This window comes from Camelus ferus, chromosome 5 (genome assembly GCF_009834535.1).
Source record: "Camelus ferus isolate YT-003-E chromosome 5, BCGSAC_Cfer_1.0, whole genome shotgun sequence".
NCBI classification, from domain to species: Eukaryota; Metazoa; Chordata; class Mammalia; order Artiodactyla; family Camelidae; genus Camelus; species Camelus ferus.
In genome coordinates this window covers 69178858-69202788 of record NC_045700.1, presented here as the reverse complement: position 1 = coordinate 69202788, position 23931 = coordinate 69178858, and the positions used below count along the sequence as shown (strand labels likewise).

Sequence of the window (23931 nt, the reverse complement as noted above, 5' to 3'; positions counted from 1 at the left end):
TGTGAAGTTTATTTATTATCAATACTATTTTACCTAAGGTAAAATGCATTTGGTGGCCAGTTTTAACAAAGAAATCTTCAAAATTTCACTGTCTCTTTTTGGGAGTATTCTATAAATGTTCATGTTCTGTTCATGAAGTACAAAATCTGTGAACAATCTTGTTTTATTTTTTGGTAGCATTTATATATCTTCTGTGTCAGAAAAAAAAAAAAAGAAAACACCAAAACAAATAGTAAGTTTTTTTCTTATTTTGCACTCAACTATGAATTAGCTGCTTTCATTGTTTTTAATATAAATTTTCACCTAGTGTGTACCTGGGCAATCTGTTTTTTAACCACCTGTGAAGAAGTTCAGAAAAAACTGTATGAAGAGATAGACCAAGTTTTTGGAAAGGGTCCTATTACTCCAGAGAAAATTGAAGAGCTCAGGTAAGAACACAATAGAAGAAAGAGGAGATCATTAAAATGTAAGTTTGAACTGGTCAATCTAATTTAAAGATAATTGTAAAATGTCTGGGAAGGCTATATATTTTTATGGGATTTAAAATATTTACATACAGATTTTGATAGATCATTTAATTTTAAAAATCGTAAGATAGTTCTGGGAAACCTTTACATGAGCCTGTATGAAATCAGTTGTCAGTGATGTCTAGTAATTGGAACATTCATACTTTGTTGATGGGACTGCAAAATGGTACAGTCCTGTTGGAAAACAGTGTGGCAGGATCTTATAAAGTTAAATATAGCATCTGACCCAACAGTTATCCCAGGCATTTACCCAAAAGAAATGAAAATATATGTCCACACAGAGACCTGTATGTGAATGTTCATGGCAACATTATTCATAATAGCAAAAAATAGGAGCATCTTTCAACTATAGAAAAGAAGATAGGGATATAGCCATTGGAAAGAACTTGAAGCTGTGGGTTTCACAGGGAGACTTCTGTTACAAATACTTCAGATTTTTTGGAAACTTTATTTATTACGTTTTTAACTTTAAAAGTAATACATACTTGTCTTTTGAAGTTTTTATAATACAGAAATGTATGAAGTGGAAGGTGAATGTCCTTTTTAAATGTACCCATAAGAGAAAACAATTGTTAACTATCTTTATTATTTTTCCAGACTTTTTCTTTGCATATATATATGTATTTCAAACAAAAAATTTACAAACATTTTAAAATACAAAGTATATAACTCTCCTCTAAGTTCCATTTTTTCTCTAAGTGTTTTTTGGACAGTGTTCCTATATGTGGTAACTCCACCACATCCAATCAGTGATTATATTCTATTGGTGTTACTTTCCAGACAAAATTTAGTTGGAAGTTTAGTTTTAGTTCTTTCTGTTGCCCCCACTCTATGCAGAGCACCATCAACTTGTCTGGGATATTTCAACAGCCTTGGATCTTGCATCCCTCCAGTGCATTCTCCAGAGTGCTACTGGATGGAGCCTGTGACTGTATGTACAACCTGGGACCAATCCCAAACCAACAATCTCAGGGCATCAGAAATTTTCAAAAGCTTCTCATATGATTCTAATGTGTAGCCAAAGTTGAGAATCACTGTGCTAGTCATCTTTCTATATCTGGGGAGACATATCTGATCAGATGACTCCAACAATTTAAAATCCTGCAGTGACTTCTGGTTGCCCTTAAGATAAAATTTAAACTCACTTATTTAGCTTACGAGGCATTTCAGGAGCTAGGCCTTGCATTCCTCTCCCACTTTACCTCTTGTTACTTGTGCCTCTTCATACCCTTGGATTCAGCTATACTGAGATTCTTTTATTTCTTCAGATGTAAAGCTCTCTCTCTTATCTTCTGACTTTTGAAGACTGTTCCTTTGTCTAGAGTGTTTCTTCCTCACTTCTGTAGACAACTCGGGGTTTTTCTGCAGGTCTCAGCCTAAGTGTTTATTTCTCTGCAGGGTCCTTTCTCTAGTTAGGTGCTCTTGCCATGTATTCCCTAACACCCTGAAATTTCTTTATCATAACAGTTACTATGCCTTTTTAATTGTTCATTCTTGATGTCCCTTCCTCTGCCATCTAGACCTTGAAATTCTTGAGGGTATCTGTCTTGTTCACTGTTGCAGCTCAGTATCTAATACAGTGCTTCTATTGTAGTAGGTACCCCCCCAAAATTTTTGTTCAAAGAGAAAAATGTTTCCTCTTTTATCTTTTTTAGAAATTATAAAAATCAACATTCCTATACTTATATCTTTGCTAATATTTCCAATTATTTCTGTTAATAAGGTCCAAGAAATGAGGTTATTATTTAAGAATATATACAGTAGGTATTTATGATTAGGGGCTATGGAGTAACAGACTTATGTTTGAATCCTCTCAATACTACTTAACCTGCTGTGTGATCTTAAACAATTGCCTCATTTTTTATACCTGTAAAATAAAAAAATAATACCATCCATGAGTTTCTTATAAGGATTAAATGAGATACTGCATAGAAGGTATTTAGCAGAACTGGCTCATAGCAAGATTTCAATTCATTTTAGCTTTTATTCTTCTCATAGTGGTGCATACTTCGTATTTTCATATGTGTTGCCAAGTTACCCTTCAGAAAGGTTGTACCAATTTGTGTTTCTACCAACTGAACATGAATGTCATTTTCTCTATTTTTATTAGTATTGTCTATGACAGTACTCTTGTTCATCTTTGCTAATCTGGCAGGTAAAAAATTTTTGCTTTGATTGGCAATATTTCCATTGTTAATGAGATTGAAAATCACTTCTTATGTTTCCAGGCTATTTGTGTTTTTTTCTCTTTTTGTGTATGGCTTGCTTTTTATATTTTCTGTTCATATTTCTGTTGGGGTAGTTGATCATTTTAATTGTGGATTTTTAAAGAGCTTTGATGCACTAAGGATATATTTACTGTAAATATTTTTCCTACTTGTAATTTTACTTATGATGATTGCAAGTATGTAACAAAAATTTCTGTAGTCAGATTATTTGTATTTTTCTTCATAGTATTCATCATTGTGTCAATATTTTTATAATTTTAAGTAGAAAAGTCTTTTATTAAAAGTTTTATTAACTCCTTTATTAAAAGTAAACTGCATTTCTACTCAAAAATTGTAAAAATACTGTTTGAGTTTTCTTCTGGTACTTTTAATGTTTTTTGTTTGTTTTAAATTTTTACTCACCTGAACTTTATATACCTCGAATATGTAAGGTAGTTTAAGCAGGTAAGAATTATGATGTGGCTAGTTCAATTTAGGAAGATTATGAAAATTGTTGAATGATACCTTAATGTATGTACACTTCCAACTGCCCCTCCCAGATAAAGATATTCAGAGAAATTTTTTTAAACAGATACTGTCGGCAAGTGCTTTGTGAAACTGTTCGGACTGCAAAACTGACCCCAGTTTCTGCCCGGCTTCAAGATATTGAAGGAAAGATTGACAAATTTATTATTCCTAGGGAGGTAGGAAACATTTGGTATACTTAACTCATTCAGTTATTCTTTTCAATTTTTTTAGTGTGTATTTATAAGTCTTTATTGTTTAAAGTGTCTAGTAAATGCTACCTGTTATTAAATCAAAGACAGTTATTTTACATAGCAAAATGATATATGCTTGTTTTAAAGATCAAACAATATAAAAGAAAGGCTCACTTCTCCATAGGCACTATTGTTAATAGTTTAGTGTGTATTTTGCAGATTGTTTTCTGTGTATGTGTGTTACTCTGTGTGTGTGTATACATACACATATATATATGTATGTATTTTAAAAAACCAACTTTATATGTGAAAGGTTACTCTTCATATATTGTTCTTTAATTTTCTTTCGCTGAGTATATCATGGCTATTAATACAACTGGCACTTACTGCAGATCCAACTAGCTATTTTTAATGGATGTAAATTACTGCATTGTGTGAATGTACCATCATTTATTTAAGTAGTCCCCATTGATGGAAATTTAGACTGACGTTAATTTTTTCATTATTACAAATTACATACTTGTACAGGTATTGGGTAGAGCCTTAGAAATGGAGTTTTGGGGCCAAACTGTGTGTGTGTGTAAAATTTAAATTGCCCTCTAAAAGGCAATTTATATTTTGAGCAACAGTATATGAGAACGCTTTTCCTTTCCATATTCTTACCACCTCTGGATTTATGAATCTTTTATATATATTGTGAATCTTGTATGAAAAGTTGTCTCAAACCCTGATCATTGGAGAGACTGAACAGCTTTTCATACATATACTAACAGCTTGTATTTCTTTTGTGATATATCTTCTTTCTAGTGAGCTTGTCTTTTTGTATATTATACATATTCTGTCAATTATATGGGAAATATTTTTTTCTTGTCTATTATTTATTTTTTACTGGTTTTATGGTGTGTTTTGTTTTGTTTTTACTGGATACTGGTTTTAAATGTTCATATAGTTAAGTCTGTTAATCCTTTATGGCTTTGATATTTTGTGACATGCTTAGAGATGCCTTCTCACTATGAGATCACCAAAGTAATGGCCTGTGTTTTCTTCTATTATTTTATTTTTTATTTTGTATTCATTATCTATATTAAAAGAGCTTTTAGGATGAGTTGGCTTTCTGGGAGTCATTTTGTCTCTGTTAGGCCTTGAATAACTAGAGTAATTTCTTTTTTTTTTGCAGACCCTTGTCCTTTATGCCCTTGGAGTGGTACTTCAGGATCCCAGTACTTGGCCATCACCATACAAGTATGAAATTTCTGTCGTTGTCTTTGTGGTTATTGATTTTTATGTGTTTGCATGTTTTGCATTCCTTTTCTAAGTTTTGAGGAGAAAATTCAATACGTAACAGTGATGTAACAAAAGAAAGTGGCTGCCTTCCCTGTATGTCTTCTGCTCACTACATTTTCTTTCATGAACCTGCTGTCTGCTACTCTTTGTCCCTCCATCACCAATTCTATCCTGAGATCTATTTAATTACTTGATCTCTACAATTATCCTTTAATTCCAATAGAATTTTCAGTTCTTTTATTGGTAAGTAGGTATTGCTTGTGCAGTTTCTTAGTTTTCCTTCCATTGGTCTCAATTATTAAACTCTCTAGTTGAGGTCAGAAAGTAGGTGTTTTGCTCCTGTTGTTACGTGGTGAGAATGAAGAACGATGGTCATATTGTTTGCCTCCTAGGTAAGCATCTGGTCAACTCTGCCTTAAAGGAATGGGTTAAGATTTACCACCCTGTAAGAAGGTTATATATTGAGTTGATTGGGGCTAAGACAGCTGTGTACAACTCCAGGGGCAGGATTTATGGCATGGTTGAAGTACTAGGAAACCTACTTCTGGAGCATAAGGGTGGGACATTTTATGGGTTTCTGTCAGTTTTTAATGGTTCAATGATTAAATTAAAGGGAAGTCTATAAATAAATGAAATAGCAGTCCTTCAAAAAATTTGCTGTAAAAATTAAGTAAGTTTTGTTTTCCAAGGGGCTTTTTTAAGCAAAATTAAGGATATACATTAGTTTAAAAAAAGTATGCTTATAGTTATAAAAAAATTAAAATTTCAAATTTTAAAGTCTTAAAAAATTTTCATGTGGAAAAATGCCAAGTTTTTTGGTAAATTTTAGGTACCATATGAAAAGTATAAGAACTTTGCTGGAGATTTTGACATTATTCTTATCCTCAAAACACTCAGAGAATCTAGGTTACAAGTTGAAAATACTGAAAGGAATATATGCTAAGATGTGGAAATAATTTTTAGGAATCAAATGTAATAAAATTTAGGAAGTGTTAGTAATAATGTTGTATGCCAAGGAAAAGCTTTCTTAAGTTGGGACCTTATCACTTATCTCTTGTGAAAGGTCCAGAGAGTCACTTTTGTAAGCACCTTGAGATGATCCTTGAGAGACTAATTCACACTAAAAAAAATGTTCGCAGGACTGAGATAGACCGTGTAGAGACAATTGATTAATTATAGTTTAAATATAATTGTCACACAGAGAAAGATGAAGAGGTTAACTTTTTTCACTAAACTTAATGCTCTTGAGGTCAGCATCGCATGCTGCATATCTTTTTATGGCTGAGTAGTAGTCTATTGTATGGATGTACAGTTTGTTCAGCTTTCTCCCACTGAAAGAAAGACATTTGGGTTGTTTCTAGTGTTTTGATATTATGAATAAAGCTGTTATAAACATTTATGTACAAGTTTTTGTGTGAACATAGGGTTTCATTTCTTTGCATAAATGCCCGAGTGTGATTGCTGGGTTATAGTGCACGTTTAATTTCACAGGAAACTGCCAGGCTATTTTTCGGAGATTTTCACTATCAGTGTTTGTGAGATTCAGCTTTTCTCTAGCCTCAGTGGGATTAATTATTGTCACCATTTTTTATTTTAGTTGTTTAATAGGTATGTGGTGATATTTCATTGTGGTTTTTATAAGTTTTCTTTCTGAGTAACTAATATCACCTTATTCTCCTTGTAGAAAAATGTCTAGATATGATTTATTTACAAAAATAAATGCATAGAAATGCATTATTACTGTTACTTTATTGGCAGTGTCTCAGAGGAAGAAACCCTGGTTCAAATTTTATAGCTTAAATGGTTAATAATGTAAATATTACTCTATACCAAAGGATGAAATATTATCAACAGAAAAACCATACTAAAGTAGGAATGGTGATAAAACAATGGTGATAAACATCAAAACCTCAGTATGTACTGGGACCAAGATGATGACACAGAAGCTCCTGAATTCCCTCCTCACACAGATGCATTGAGTGTACAGCTCACGTGGAGCAGTTCCCTCTGAGAAAAATCCAGAAACTAGCTGAGTGAGTCCTACACAGTGGGCAAATGAGAAAATACCTACATTTGAAACAGGTAGGAAAGGCTGAGACACACTCTTTACATAAACCTCACCCTCAGCACAGTGCCATGCAATCAGGAGGGAACCCCCAACTCCCAGCTTCTCTCTGAGAATCGAGGGATTTGGATCACACATTTAATGCCCCAGCTTTAAAGACTCCCACCTGAGAGAAGGGCTCCCGAAACATCTAGCTCTGAAAGCCATTGAGGCTATCATTTGTTAATGATACAAAATAATAAAAGATGTAAAATGTGACATCTGAAACATAAAATGTTGAGGGAAAATGTGAAAATGTAGAGCTTTTGTATGCATTTGAAGTTGTTATCAGCTTAAAATAGACAGTTAGAACTATAGTATGTTTTATGTAATACTCCTGATAACCACAAAGCAAAACCTGTAGTAAATGTGCAACGTATAAAGAAAAAGGAATCAAAGCATCCCACTATAGAAAATCATGAAGTCACAAAGGAAGAAATGGAAAAAAGGAACTACAAAACTGCTGGAAAACAATTCGCCAAATGTCATTAGCACATCTATACCTATCAATAATTTTTTAAATGTAAATGGACTAAATTTTCCAATCGAAAGACATAGAGTAGTTGAATTGATTAAAAAAAAAAGACTTGACTACATGCTGCCTATAACAGAGTCATTTCAGCTGTAAGGACACAGACTGAAAGTGAAGGGATAGAAAAAGTTATTCTGTGCAAATGCAAACCAAAATAAAGCTATATTTAAATCAGACAAGATAGATGTTAAGCCAAAAAGTGTAACAAGAGACAGAAGATCATTATGTAATGATAAAGGGATCAGTTCATCAAGAGGATATAACAATTTCTCATATTTATACACCTAACTTTGGAGCACCTCAGTAAATAAAGCAAATATTAATAGATCTGAAGGGAGAAATAGCAATGAAATAATAGTAAGGGACTTCAGTACCCCACTTTCAACAGTGGGGTAGGCAGAACGTCTAGGCAGAACATCAATAAGTAAACATTGGATTTAAACTGCAGTTTAGACCAAATGGAACTGTCATACACATGTAGAACTTCCTATCCAACAGTAGCAGAATACTCATTCTTTTCACGTGCACATGGAACATTCTATAGGATATATCATACGTTAAGCCACAAAAAACATCTCAGTGAATTTAAGAAGTTTGAAATCGTATCAAGCATCTTCCCAACCACAAGGGGGGAAAAAAGTAAGAATTTTACAGAAAAAACAGCTGTAAGTATAATGTGTATTGCCAGGGAATTGTATTTAGCTAATGTTTTTATATAGTTAAGTTTGTTCATGATATCATTTATATGGAATCTAGAAAACCAAAAAACTTCCAACAGAAGAGTAGAAACAGAGAGTAGAATAGTTGTTACCAGGGGACAGAATGGTGGGGATAGGGAATAGGGAGCAGGCAAAGGGTACAAACTTTCAGTTATAAAATGAGTAAGGTCTGAGGATCTAATGTATGACATGGTGATTATGGTTGATAGTACCAAATTGTATACTTGAAATTTGCTAAAAGAGTAGAAGTTAAGTGTTCTAACCACACACACATGAAATGGTAACTATATGTAATGTGATGGCTATGCTGATTAACTTGAGGGTGGGAATCCTTTTATGATGTGTATGCATATCAAATCATTGTATTGTATACTTTAAATATAGTACAATTTTATTTGTCAATTATAATTCAATAAAGCTGAAAAAATTAATATTTAAAATTGAAAAACCTCCAGTATTTGAGATTAAACTATCTATTTTTCATTTTGGCTTTTATTTAATTTTTAATCCTTAAAATTGTGAGGTATTTCATAAAATAGTTGGAAAAATCAAATTTGATTCTCTTTTAATCTGGGAATACATTGTTATCTTCAAGTGAACATTTAGGGTCTCAGTTTTCAAGATAGTTTTTAAAAAGAAAAGTTGGTTAAATTTGATACAAATTTTTATATAGACTGTAAATATGGTGTATTCCAAAAGTGAAAGGTAATTTAGACTTTCTTAAAAAAAGAAAGAATTCTTTTTTTTTTCCCTCATAGTAGTGTTGAGATCTTTTAAAAACATTTGTTTTGGGAGGAATTTTTATGCTCCTTTGGTCGGTGGGTTATTTGTTTTGTTTTAAAATATCCATTTTCCCAGTGACTTTTTAGACAGTAAAATTCTGTACAATAAAAAATCTTTCCTAGCCTCTTTATTTCCCTCATTAAGTCTGTCTAATGTAATTGAGGAATATAATTTTAAGTCTAGTGTTTCCAATTTTAAGAAATAAATTTTAATTGAAGAGGCAATGTAAAATGCCTCACGTTGATCAGATGGTCTTATGTAACATATTTTGAACACTCTTAAATTTAAATACTCATTATATGGTTTTGTATGATTTATCCTTATATCTCATAAAATATTGTGAGCACATTTTACAATTTCATTTCTTCCTGGTTCTAGAGAAATGTATTTTGCATCTGTTGTTTGGAAATAATAAGCAAAAAGAGACTGAATTGAATATATGTTCAAGAGTTTGGGAACATAATAATAGGTGAAGTTTAAATATAATGTGACAGCAGTTTCTATCTCCAGTAGTTTTTAAACTTTATCATATATTTGTGTTCTTATCATGTAAATATGTACAATGCCAGTGGAGCTATGATGTGATCAGTCCCAAATCTTCTCTTTAGGTTTGATCCAGAGCGATTTGATGATGAATCGGTAATGAAAACCTTCTCCTTGCTCGGGTTCTCAGGCACACAGGAGTGCCCAGAGTTGAGGTGAGATGATGGAGAAAGGAAATTGAAAGGAAAGATGCCAGACTTTGTACTTATAATTTTGATGATCACTGTTAATGAGAATGAACAGTCTATATAATTAGAGTATAAGTGTTAATCTTTAGTAACCAGGTGACTTTCTTCCTGACTAGGTTTGCATATATGGTGGCCACAGTACTTTTGAGTGTACTGGTAAGGAGGCTGCACCTACTCCCTGTGGAGGGACAAGTTGTTGAAACAAAGTATGAACTGGTGACATCATCCAAGGAAGAAGCTTGGATCACTGTCTCAAAGAGATATTAAAGTTTTACACATTTAACTTTGTTGAGGAAAATGACCATTTAGAAAATCTGTATTGAATCCTTTTATAAACCAAGTATCGTTGTGTAGTATAAACGAGTACTTCATCATGCAAATTTGGGTTTTTGTATATCAGATTGTCTTAATGCATGATATGCATTTATACTTATTGCATCAATATAGTGATAATTTTAATGGGAAGCCTTCTACTTTTAATTTTTATTTTATCACATTCTATGCCGTTATTTTCATGTGCTTAGCCTTAGTTTGATCTCTAAAACTAATATTCTTGAAGAGAAATTATTTAGCACAATAATGTTTTCTGAATATTCCTAAAAGAGAAAAGTAATCCTAACTCCTTTTCATACTTCCAGTAAATCACCTTAAAGAGGAAAAGTAAGATTTTCCGTAATTTTATTTTTTGGATTCATATTTTTATTTTCTAAGTATAAGTTAGTTTATGTTTAATCATTGTTATTAGATTTGAATAATCATAGAATAACCTACCTTGTATTTGCTATTGTTATGCCTTCCCAGACAAACTGTGTTCATTTCATAACTGATACAAGGCTCATCATTTTGAACAGTTCTGAATCATTTGGAAAATAATATAGTTCTTTTTTAATGTGTTTTGAGTATTCCTCTAAGTAGCAAACTAAGATTGAGGTTTGCTTGTCCTTTTTCAGTGGAAATCTTATAAGCACTATATTATTCCACTAATTCTCATTTTTGGAAAAAACAATTCCTTAATTTGTTTTTTATTATTATGTCATATTCTAAACATAATGAACTTAAAATTAAGAAATGAGAGCTTATTAAATCAAAACCAAAAAAAAAAAGATGGGTGAAAATATTTGCAAAATACGTGACAGGGATGATATCGATATTACATATAAAGAGCTCATACAATTTGGTAAGAAAACATACAGTAGATTAATGGACAAAAGACATGTATAAACAGCTTTCACAGGGGGGAAACAGCTAATAAACTTTAGAAAAATTCTCATTCTCACTAGTAAGCCAAGAAATATTGGGGTTATTTCAAAAATATGTTAAGTATCTTTCAAGATTTACATTTTAGTACTGATAAGTTTTATATTTAATACTTTTTATTAACAGCATTGTATTTTAGTTCACTTTTTTTGGTTACACTGTTCTTGAAGAATTTTTTTTTAAATACATTTTTTTAAAGATAACACTGAAGGAAACAAGCCAAGTGCTGATAGCAAAGAAAAGAAGAATAATGATAAATGTTTGCAAGTGGGCTTATGTTTGACACTGCTGAATTCTACTTGTAATTTTAGTTTCGAAAATGTTATTAACTGAGTTATTTTGTGCTGTGTTTATGGTTATACAGCTAACATTTTAGACCTAGTCATGAGTGGTTAAACATAGAATCTAAGTAATCATATGCAGCCTTTATTTCTGACAAAAATGTTTAATTTATGGAATAATTTAAATTCTAAAACTTAAAGTGAAATGTATTCATAGTTCATAGCATCATGTTGTTTCTAAAAAGGCATGTTGTTAAATTTATTCCCTCCGCCTATTATTTTCTATGCTTTTCTGCATATAGAGCACCTTCCTTTTGTTATCCAAGTACCTTCATTGATTTGGAAACTGGCAGTGAGAGGTTAGAGTAGGCAATTGATGTGTAAACCAAGTGTCAGTAAAATCAGATGAGGTAAGTGGAATTTTAAAGCAAGTGAGACCTGATCAGCAGCAATGATCAGGGCAAAAACAGGGTAGCTGAGCCAGAGAGTTAGGGCATTGGCATATTGCCAATGAATGAGGCACTGTATAATTACTAATAATGATTGGAATCAAAGAAAATAGAGGAGAATAGAATCAGCTAAATAAGCACATTTTACCCAGAGTTACATGACTAACCTAAAACATTAAAAATAAGTCATCTTCTGGAGGATTTTTAAAAAATAAAAATACTGTTAATCATGTATAAAATAAGTTATCCATTCTGTGTTATTTTCTTTTGCCAAATGACCTACATTTTAGTAGCTTCAGTATCACTGGTGACTCGTACGTAGCATGGCTCTTAAGTTTTATAGCTTTCTGGCTTTTTAAAAACTATTTCTTCACTGATTTTGATTTGCATTATTTTTTATAATTTAGAGGTTTATTGTTAAAAAACATCAACATAACACATTTTTTGTGTGTAATGAAAGGGCTCTTCCATGTTTTGGGCTCATAAAATTCAAAGCAGAATTAATTCCGTGCATGTGTTTGGGAAAAACAAAAAACTAATATGCTGGCCAGCAAATGTGCAGTTTCATTTTATTATATAAATAGATTCTATCTTATTTGTAGGCCTGATATCAAAATTTATTTATTTGTTTTCTTTATATTAAAAGTTTATATTTTAAACACAAAATGTTTTATTTTTATTAGAAAAATTATATAGGTTTATTGTAGGAAAATCTAGGAAATACAGAAGCACAAAAATAGCAAATTCCATCACCTGTACTCCCACTACTTGAACTTAACCAGTGTTAAACTTCTGAGGTAGATCCTCCTACTCTCTTTTCTTATTCCACATACAATTTTTACTGACATTATATGTAATATTCTCTTCATTTAATGTATTATGAAGCAGTAGTGTTTTCTACAGCTGGAACATGAGTATTCATCTCACTCAGAATGTAAGCACAGACTTTTGTCATTCTTTTTCTCTTCCTCTTTCGCTTCTCAGATATTGTTATTCTTGTCAACTTTAAAAATGGCCTTACTTCTCCACCCATTCTATCAAAACAGTTATATATTAGTACACCCAGGTTACTAAAGTCGTAGCACAATCTAGATGTTGCAGTGAGCATTTAAGAAATGAAATTACTCTTATCCTAATGAAAATCTTCAATATAATTAAGTTCAAATTGGGATGGCATTTCAACTTCTAAAAGGAAATTTTAAGAATCCATGTTGTTTTTGAACTCCGGGGCAAACACATAAAGATTCTTCCCTGAAGACATCTTTATTCTTTTTCCTCCAGATCCACAAAAAGTACTATTAACCTTTATAAAATGTACTTTTTTCACATGTGGTTATGTTGACAGATTGAAAACTGCTTCAAAAACATACTTCTACTGAATGTGTAAAAGTGAGGACACGACCAGTAGAATTAAGGAGTCGTTTAGTAGCTGTGAGAAAACAGCTGCGAGTGAAATGGACACTTTTCAAGGGCGGGTTTTTATAATGTCAACAAATTGATGCTAGTGACTTATTATTTTTTATTTTTTTTCTTAGCCAGTCCTATGCCTGTTAGCCTAAGTTCCTAAGACTAGTGATTAAGATAGAAGGGGAGGAGTTGTGGGGAGGGAGGCTATGACAACAAAGAGTTACTGTTACTGCAGAAGTCAGAGGAAATCGCCGGCAAAAAAGGCTCAATACAATGTTGCTTTGAGCATGGTGAGTGACCTGCTCTGATCAAAAAAAGGACTGAGATTGAAACTTGCTGAAAGTAGAACAAGGGATTGGAACAAGCATTTGTTACAAACCAAATACTTTATATACCCATCTCCTTTAGTCCTTAGAACATAACAGTAGGTACAGGTAGGACTAACTAAAATAGTTTTTAATTCCTGAGAGAAGAAATACTGTGAGTGAAGATAACAAATACTAGCTAGGAAACAGTAAGTAAAAAGATCTAAACTTCAAATTATCTTAATATCTTCAGTGGGGTTTAATGGTATATTTTATTTTTATTTAAGAGAATCAAGCAATAGTTTCAAATGATACACAGTTCATAATAGCTAAAGAAGATGATTAAAAGAGTAATGTAACAATAGTGTTAGAAGAAATCTTAAAAAAGAAAACTAATAAGCTGCCATCAGCAGCCATTTGTATAACTTGATTTTTTTTGTTGTTACCACTTACATGTATTTTTACCTATTGCAATCACAACAATATGGTCTACCTTTCATTTAAAGCATTTTAAACATTTTTCTTTGTTACTTCATTTTTGTAAGGTCTTCTTTTGGGGGGTTAGACTTTTAAAATATAAGTCAATTTCATGTTTGATTTATAGAACTTTATGATGCTGAGTGAATGGATAATTCTTAAATTTGAACTGGGAGCCATTTTGTAAAATATCCAGGTAATAAACAAAAAGGCAGGAAATGACATTCCTTCTTCTAGTCTGCTTCCCATTTTATCAGTTCATAGTTTGGTGGCTGTCTTTCTACGGATTGGGAATGAATATTGTTACAGCACGGATAAAATGCCAGGAGCAATAAGTCACAAATAGTCCTGTTTGGTAATTTAAATTTTTTATTTACATCTAAAATACTGGCAAATTCTTGTTTTAATTTTTAACAAGTGATGGTAGAGAATGAAACTGTGTCACCCCACCAGTATAACTGTATCGTAGATAAAGTTGTAAAGTGCCTGTCTCCAAAAAGACAATCAGTAAACATTTTTTAATAAATGAATGAAATCTTTGAGGTTTTCTGTGCATATAGAATAAAATAAAGGAAATTCCTGAAATTACTTAATAGTTGAAAAAGATTCCCAGAGAACCAAACTATTTCTAATGCTAATAGTACTTTGTGATATGCTAAGTACCCCATTACTGGAAATATTTAAGATGTTGTGTGGACATACTTCAGTGATGCCTCTATTAGGTGTGAGCATAGGTTTAGAATAGGCTATAGTTCTACAAAACATCAATCAAAATAGTTGGTAAGCAAGTAGTCCTTTGTTCCTTCTGTATCTTATCACTAGACCATCATTGAATCAGGGAATGTTTAAGGATCAGCAGTTTATTAGGTTAGCAAGAATATTATTTCCTTAAGTGTATCATGGAACACTATCCTGTGAGACACTCTGAGGAAAAGTTTCCTTGATCATATTCGTTCTGAGGTTCTCTATACATGTTACATACATTCTTAGATACCTATAATGCATATTAGTAAATTAGAAGTACTGAGAAGTTCTACTGTGAGGAAACCTATTTTAACTTGGCTTAACACTGAAAGTTCCAAATGTATTTGATGAAGGTGCCCCTTTTTCCAGTTTTTCCTAGTATCTTGAAAAACAGTGTTCCATGGGAATGTAGTGTTCTGTAGAACAGAACCCATTTTGTCCAATATGATCTACAGACAAGTAGGAGGCTCAAGGAACATGTGTTAGCTAGTTCTTTAACCTGTGCATGGTCTAGAAATTCTCTAGGCTAGTAATGACCATATTCTGAGAACCAAACCACCAGAATTTCATATTCTCTCACTCCCTTGCCTCCACCTCTTTTCCTTGTCAGAGCACAGCGCCCTCTTACCCTACTGACTCTCTCCTATATGCTTCTCCTGACTTCCATTTCTTTCCAAAGAAACAGAGCCCATTTAGTCAGGCAGAAGTGTTTTATTGGTCACTAAATGCATGCCAGATCTTAGGCAGTCACTGGGGACATAGCAGTGAATGAAACAGACGTGACATTTGCTGTGTTCTGTCTCTTCTGTGCTTCACCTCAGGAGGAAGACCCCCAAAGTCTCATGTGTCAAAGATTAACTTTCCAGCACTTCAGCTCGCTGGCTTTGGAAGCAACTCAGGGACACTTTATGTTAGTGGCTGGAAGGGACAAAGGAAAGAACTTGTAGATGAATACATGACAAGGAACAGAAGGCCTCAGTTGCAGGCTGTAGTTACAGGGGGAAGAAGCACAAGGTACCGTTAGTGTCAAACCATTATTTTTGTTATTTTTAGTTTATGATCAAGAGAATTAAGCTAGGTATCTTATTAAGAAAAACTGTCAACATTGATGCTGAATACTGGAGATCATTCAGAGTGAGAAGAAACAAAGCTAAGAGAATTGGTTTGACTAGGTTAAAGAGCAGTTATTTATTTGAAGTCATTTGTATGAATTGTTGTTCAATTAGGTGTGTTCGTCTTTCATGATTTGTTGCTTGTGTTGCAAGGTCATTAGCTAAAAGGTAATTGATTTTTGGAGCTTAAAAGGACCTTGCAGAGATTATATGGCATAGGCTGCTCACAATTTAAAATGTAGAGGGAGAAGCCTAGGGCCTCTAGGAGTTGAAGAACGACGTTACTGGGCTTTCCCGTTGAATTTTTCTCGTAGCCTTCTGAAGATATGTGCTTAAGTCCATGCTGCTATTATATTTGTAGGATTTTATTAAGCTTTCAAGGAGGTGCAGATTCAGAAGGAATTGGAATTTTTTTTAAAAAATATTCTTGATACAGAGCCTTAGAAGGAGATGCAAATATGTTTTGAATGTTAAATTTACTTAGATTTAAAAATACGTATCTTCAAGCCAAGTTGCCATGACAACATTTCTTAATGTGTGTATAAAATTTATGTCTGTCTCTTTGAGGTTTTCATCTTTCCCAATACAGGGTTTAATCACAAGAATTGGGCACTGTGGTATATTCCAATCTAGATGGTGCTCTATGGGAATTACATAATTTTGGAAAATGCAAATCAAGCATTAGAGCAATTCTGTAGCAGGGTGATCCTATCAAGGTTAGTGTCATCTTGTTTTCTCCAGTCTCCGGAGAGTGATATGGTTTCAAACCCAAGATGATATTCTAGATTAAAGTAGAACCATGAGTCTGTACTGAGTATCTGTATTTTCATATTTAAAGGATTTGTAGGAGGGCCCTAGTTAAATTGGGGAAATTTTGGCCTAAATCTCTTGGTTAGCTTCCAGACCAATCCAGCTTCCTTGGGATCATCTAAATCTTTTTTTTTTTTTTCTTTTTCTTTTTTTTTCAATGGAGGCACTAGGGATTGAACCCAGGACCTAAACTAAGCATGCACTCTACCACTGAGGTATTCCCACACTTCCAGATCATCTAAATCTAATCCATAGTTGCTATCATAGATTGAACCACAAGAGACTTCTCTACAATGGCCAGGCATGTGCACAGAGACACCGGAGAGGCTCCTTCTGGCCTGAACTCCAATTCAGCAATACTAGAGAGATACCGTCATCAGATTTCTTCACTTCCTTTTACCTCACTTCAGATACCTTTGTCTGTGAAGCTCTGTTTTGCATGTCAGGAGCCAGGAAGAGTACTAGGATTTTGGAGACCCAAAGTTTAGGAGGAAGAAATTCTCTTCAATTCTAGAAATATGAATTTATTTAGCAGTGGAATAAGGGGGTAGTCACTGGTACTGTTTAGTAATATTAACTATGACTTTAACTTAAGAAGTCTTAACATGGCTTGCCTGAAATTTTGAGATGCTTGCTAAAGAGCAATGTTTCTTTGTATTTTATATTTTAATTTCTCTGTGGTACAGTTTTTTTTAAATTAATGTTTTGTAGTAATTTAAGAGCCCTTGAAGACAATTAACTAAGTTGAGGTTAGAAGTATGATGAGTTAATTTGCTAGTTTTGATTTACTTTAGTCTTAATAGACTTTGTAAAACTATGTTACATTTAAGAGAATCCATGGATATTTTAAAATCTAATTCCCTTCTAAAAGGGGGAAATTAAAGCTGAGAGAGGTAATTTTATATGGGAATTTGCCCAGGCTTGTACAGTTTTTTTTTTTAACTTGTTCAGAATGTGATTTCCTTTTGGTTTCATCTTATTCTTTAAAGGGTGAATTTAAAACCAAAGAGAGGCCCCCTAAGCAAAAAGAACTGCCTAAATTAGTATATGGTGCTCTTGGTAACTGAGAGAAATGGGATGATAGTCTCAACAACAAACACACAGTTGAAAAGAGATGTCCCACTATGGTGTTTATAAAGGTTTTGGGGTTTATTTTTTTGTAAGAGGCACAGTCAGGGCCAACTACATAATTTGTGGGGCCCAGTGCAAAATGAAAATGTGAGGCCTTGCTGGGGAAGGGGTCGATCTCCCCACCCATGGGTCTGCTCTTTTAATCCATAGTTGATGAGAGTCCCCCAGGGGATTGATATCTCCATGCTGGGTCAGTGTTGCCTACCTGGATCAGTGGTAGGTGAGAGAGCCCCACTCAGTCACTTGGAAAACATGCTGTGGTATGGCCAGCCCAAGGCAGAGATGATTGCTTCCTTGCCCTGCCTCAAGATGTTGCAGAGCAGACTTCTTGTGGGACCCCAGCCCTCCCCACATCTATACCTAGGGCCTCACTGGAGGGTGATCATGGCAGAAAGTGGGCCTACCTCACCAACTCTCCTGCTAATGCAATCTTAGTGCTGCTCTGGGCAGAAGGCAGCAAGAGTAATGGGCAGGGATGGGGTGAGGGAGGCTGGGCAGTGTCTAGGGCACCAGGGAGCAGGAGGTCACTGAGAACATGTCTGGGGAGGTAAGGAAGTAAGCTCTAAGCCCCTGGTGCACGCTCCAGGGTCCCACTGGATTTCACTTACGAAACATAAATTCAAAAAAAATTTTGAGAATTTCACTGTGGTGCCCTTAAAATGTTAAACCCCAGCATAGGATCCTTCTGAGCAGTGGGCTTCCGTGGGACTGCGCTGGTTGCAGCCCATGGAGCTAGCCCTGGACAATCTGACCTTATAGTGCTGTGACTTAGTGATTTTTGAGGGCTGCACTTCCTGGTTTTGTGCTAGTTGTCCCTGCAAATACCCATAAACGTCTTATTTATGATTTATCATCAAGTGATTTAAACCTCTCTGGGATATCTTAAAATTATTTACAAAATAGGCAATAAGTAGATGCCAAACTTAAAAGCAATTTTGTAACACATTTTTATTAAAGTTGCAAAAGTAATCTAGTACACATCTTTCTCTCAAACCCCATTTCACTGATGGAACTGTTACTTTCCTGTATTTTAATCATAATCGCCAAAAATTTTCCTGCTGTAAGGTAAAATGGGATTTTTGCCTGAAATATCATCATAAAACCCTATGAAATATTTCAGTGATATGAGTCATTCACTTATTCATATGGTTGGACATTTAGGTAATAGAAATCTGTGAGAAATATATTGTTAATTCCTGTGGAGGAGGAAGAAATTTTAAGTGTAGTTAAATTCAGTGTTCCTTGTCATTTTAAAATATCAAAATTATTCTGTTCTGCTCCTTTCTTTCCAAGAGGCTACATAAAATTACTTTGACAAAATCATGATTCACTTTTTTTGCTGTTAACTTCTTCTACATTCCCTTTTGTGAACACAGCAATCAGCAGTCAGCAGGATCATTATTCTTTATCAACCTTGTGCTACACAAATGAGGCTTCTTACCATGTACCATGGTGTTTAGTTAGCAATTTTGTCAAAGTATAACCTCTTTGTTTGCAACGTTACTGAAACTGACAAGAAATAGATTATTAGAAAGAAGCAGTTCTACAAATTGTACATGCTGTAGGTCAGTAAATATTCAGCATACAGGTTTCAATGGTATTATACATAATCAGAAAAACTGGTACATATTAAGTTAGCAATTCATGTTATTAATTGAAGGTCAGTATAGTTTTCAGTAATAAAAATCTTGTTAATACATTTTGAGGCTTGAAGCTCTATAAAATCTTTAACATAATTTAAGACAAAATATGAACAATTTTAGAAATCCAGTTTTTGTGAACTGATTGGTGATGTGTCTGCTGTGAGAAGTAATCTGTTTTGTGCTTTAGCTCTGAAATTCACTTTTTGCAGGGTAGTGGGGATGGTTATGTAAAGCCAATTTTAGTAGAAACTAAAGAACTGAGGAATTTTTTATTCTCCAAAAAAATGCCTTTCAAGATAAATTATCTATCCCATTGGTTACATCTATACACAGAGATACATTATCATGAAGAATTTCATGTTTATGTTGTCCATTCTCATGGTTTAATGGAAAAAATTCTCTTTTTATTTTTCACAAGAAAGGGAGCTATTTTGTTGTCTCTCACAGGAAACTACTGTAGATTCTAAATATTTAAATACAGTTCTTCCAGGTTGTATCTTGGGTATATGTTATTTCCTCTCTTTATAAGAGTAATTTCTTCTTGAAAAATGTTTTATTGGGTATTGGGTAGTATGGTTTTGTTAGATGTGCTAACAATATTATGGTTATGTGGCAAAATATCCTTATTTTTTAGAAGTATATACTCAAATATTTAGGGGTTAAATGTCATGATTATTGTAATTTTCTTTAAAATTCTTTAGCATAAGAATAATATGAGATTATTATAGGTAAAACAGAACCTTTTGTTACATCTAATCAGTGGGTATTTGTGTATTCATTACACTCATATTTGTAATTTCCATAATAAAGACAAAAATATGACTTTCAATAAAAATGAAAAAAAAACATGTTTGAGACTTATGGGCTATATCGCTACTGACTTTCTGAAATTGGGAGGGGATTTCGGGGTTTTTTTTACAAACTAATTTTGGATGTGTATTCTTTCCAATCATTTTAAACTTACTTCTTAAAATGTATATTCATGCAGTTATAAAGTATGGAATGCTCGATTGCACAGTAAGGCTCCTTTTTTTAATAGTTTGGTACATTTTTAACCATTAAATAAATATCCTTAAAATTGAGACCAAGGTTTATATCACTAAAACTGAAACCAAAGTTTTGGATGATAAAGCATGCCTAAAAATGTAAAGCTTAGTTTCCAGTCATTTATCTTTTAATCACATACACAAAATTTGTTTCAAAGATTTAATATGTTCAAATTATATGAACTTGATATTAAAATTTCCTGATAGTCTTAAAAATCCAAAAATGTGTATAAACAATGTAAAACTATTAATCACTGATAATTATTTTTCTTGTTGGGGTAAGAATGGGAACTAAGTTAACCATGTAATTGTTAGAGTAAAAAACTCTGCATTTCTCCTAATTACTACTGTGTAATATCTCTAATTGGGAACTTAATTGCTTAAAAAAGAATTCACTTAAATTTCATTGAAATATATATATTCATTCGTTGAAATGTATATATACCTATATATCCAACTTGATGTTGCCTCATAAAATCATGTAGAAGCCAGAAAACTCATTTTGAGATTCTTAAGGTAAAGAAGAAAAACAGTCCAAAGTATCTTCATGAAGAAGGAAGATATTCTTATTTAATAGTTTTCCAAGCATTTTAATGTTAAACCAGGAAAAAGGATAAATATTATAGGAAGTGTCATTGTGTGGAAAGGAACAGCTAGTATTATTCTTTAGGTGCCATAGATATTACTTGTTCTCTAATAAATTTAAAAAATATGTAAGAAAATACAGTAATATTAAATACTAGTTGACACTGAGTGTTAAGGATTTTAAAAGTGATAGGCTGATGTCATTTAAAAGAGAGACCGAAAATTTGGGGGTTAAGAGTTGATGAAAACAATGTTTATGATTAATTATCATGTAGGTCGTGTGCAGGAAGAATGTAGGGGAAGTCTGGAGTGAATGTGTCTTCTAGTTGTAAGACAAGCAGTGTAAACAATTCACTTAAGTAACATTTATTTCTTTACAGCCCATACAATCTTGTAATGTATGTACTTTACCATAAATTCCTCATTTAAGGATAGTCACTATGATGATAGACATCAAGGGAATTCCACAGTATCTTTATTTCAGCAGAATGACACTTTCTGCCCAGTCATGTGACTCTGATGATGAAATGCTGGATAAACATGAATCCTTTAAGGGACACTCACAACTGGCCACGTTTAAGTTATATTGATTGTGGCTCTGACCAACTCAGTAAGGCTTATAGGGCCAAGCCATTAGGCTGTCTCCTTGGCCTTGTTTTGTTCAACATTCTTATTAAAGGCATGAACCCAAAAGTCTTGCTTGTCAAATCTGAGATGATGTGGAACAAGACTATTTATTTCAAGAGATGGTAATGAGGGTTTAAATCTGGGACAAAGCCAATGTATAATTAATTGGAAACAAATACAAGGACGTGCAATTAGATTAAAATTAAGTGCACTCCGCATGACTGGGTTAATATGTTAAAAATATCTACCAGGTTTTAATGCTTACTTTGAATCAAGCTGATGATAAAATTGCTTAAAAATGTCATCTTGGGCTGCATTAATAAAACTATTCTCCTTAATTTTGGGAAACAATAGCCTCACTGGACTCTTAGATTATAGATTCTGTAGTTGTCTTCTTTTTTGCTGAAATTTTCTTGGTAGCAGCATAAGTATGTATCTATGTCCTTTGATATTAGATTCTGCTGAATATTAAAAGCTCTTTTCTTGGGAGAGATTCCCAATTAGACCTTCAGAGCCAAAAGGGCAGTTTCATTGGCATCACCTGGAAACTTGTTAGACCTATTAATTGGGCTGGACCAACTGAATCAGAAATGCTGGGGGTGAGGCCTAGCAAGTCCCATGTTTTGACAAGCCCTCCCTGTCAATTCCAATCCACGCTGAAGTTTGAGAACTGACCTGAATTTAACCCTTTCATTTTTCAGATAGACACTAAGATTCAAAGAACTTGTCACAAATTAATTTGAGAAAGTGCGTAACTAGAATATATTCACACAGTGATTCCTAGGGCAATAAATCATCTCTCTGAGGAGAGTTGTTTATTGGGCTAATTGCTAAGCAGTATTTGAAAGAATGCTACATGGGAACAAGTGTAATGGGGGAAGAGTCTGTTCAGCATTTAACTTACCTCGTGGACTTCTTACAGTTAGTTCAACAGGCTTTGGCTTATTGAAATTTAGTCTGAAAGAAAAGTCATCTAATATGTTTTATTCACTTGAATATTCATGTATGTCTTGATCCTTGAAGCAAGTTTAGTGCCATTTAGTGACAGCTCCGTTCCATCACTACCACTCTCTAACTTATGACTCTCTAGAGTGTGACCCTGAAGCCTTCCTTTTGAACAAGCTCTTCACACTTAAATTTGAGAACCACTAATACAGAAGATGTTTAAAGTGGTTAAGTGGGCTGGACCAACATTTTCAATATCCTTTGAGTTCCACAGAGAAAACTCAAAACAATTTGCTAATGTGTATATCATAAAGCCAAAATAACAACAACGAAAAAGCAATCAGAAGGTTGCTCCAGAAGTTTGTAATAGTAAGGTATTAAGGTTTTTTTTTTTTGTTTGTTTGTTTGTTTTTTTAGAAAGTATATAGTTAAGGTTCCTCATCATCCGGGAAGAAGAAAAGTGGGAGAAGAATCACTGTAGGAGGTCCAAGAGATCACAAATGCAAGATGAAGAGTTGTAATAATTGGTCTTGCTCTAAACTGCAGATTTAGTCAATCTTGATTTTCCACAGTACAAATAAAAGTCACGGACTTTATAGTATCTAAGCAGTTGTCAGGAACTTTAGTTTTTTAAGATAACATTGCGTGGAGTAGTCAGATTTAGGAGAAAAGGATACAGTATGAAAAGAGTAAGGAGACAATAACTGCATGATTACCTTTAATTTTTGTGGCATTTAACGTTTTCCAAGGTGCTTTCACATAAACTTATTTTAATCATGTAACAGCCCTGTGAGGAAGGAAAGTACCACCAAAACCGTTTTAGAAACTTTAAATACTGAATGCACGAAGAAAAAAGTGAAGTTGACAGAACCAGAGAAACGACAAAAAAGTCTGGCAGTGAGGAAGCAAAGCACAGAGGGCAAGCACAGAAACCTAAGTCCAGGGGATGGGCAAACAACAGAACAGAGGCTAACGTGACAGGGGAAAACAGTGTCGATGCGCAAATACGTACAAAACAGCCGGAGTGCAGGAAATTTGGGATTAGGAAACTGAAATTTACTTATCTGTACCAAAAAAGGATGAATGAGGTCAAAGATGAAGAGAAAATGATAAGTGAGGCGGCTTTTAAAGCCGCATGGACGTTTAGCAGGCTGGTAACATCCTTCAGGTCCATGACCATGGGGTTGGGCGTCAGGTTGAGGATAACGCCGAGGGGAGTCGCGGGAAGAGCGGGCGGGCAGACTGCGGACCAGGGTAGGCGTTAACGCCGGACTAACAAAGGCCGCCGGGAACACTTCTCGAGCCTACGGAACTTGCGGGGGCCGAAGGGTTAACCGCGCGCCCGACTCCAGAACGCATCCCGGCCCCCACTCCCGCGGTCGCTAGGAGACGCCGGAAGTGGGGGAGGGGCGGGCGGCGCGACCCAGGGTGGGAATCTTTTTCGGGCTCTGGGGGCGGAGGGAGGGGAGCGCGCGTGCGCGCGTCGGGCCGGCCGTCGCCGCGGTG

At 34.1% G+C, this 23931-nt stretch overlaps 1 protein-coding gene across 1 annotated transcript in view; it reads left to right on the top strand.

The window, feature by feature from the left end:
* LOC102513925 (cytochrome P450 20A1) overlaps positions 1–14312 on the top strand; it is a 47025-nt gene extending 32713 nt beyond the window's left edge. Inside the window, exons 9-13 of the mRNA XM_032480041.1 lie at positions 308–428; positions 3327–3438; positions 4631–4695; positions 9484–9573; positions 9723–14312. Coding sequence (XP_032335932.1) covers positions 308–428; positions 3327–3438; positions 4631–4695; positions 9484–9573; positions 9723–9873 — 539 coding nt within the window. The 3' untranslated portion in view covers positions 9874–14312. The remainder of the gene's footprint in view (positions 1–307; positions 429–3326; positions 3439–4630; positions 4696–9483; positions 9574–9722) is intronic.
* Positions 14313–23931: the final 9619 nt, after the last annotated feature.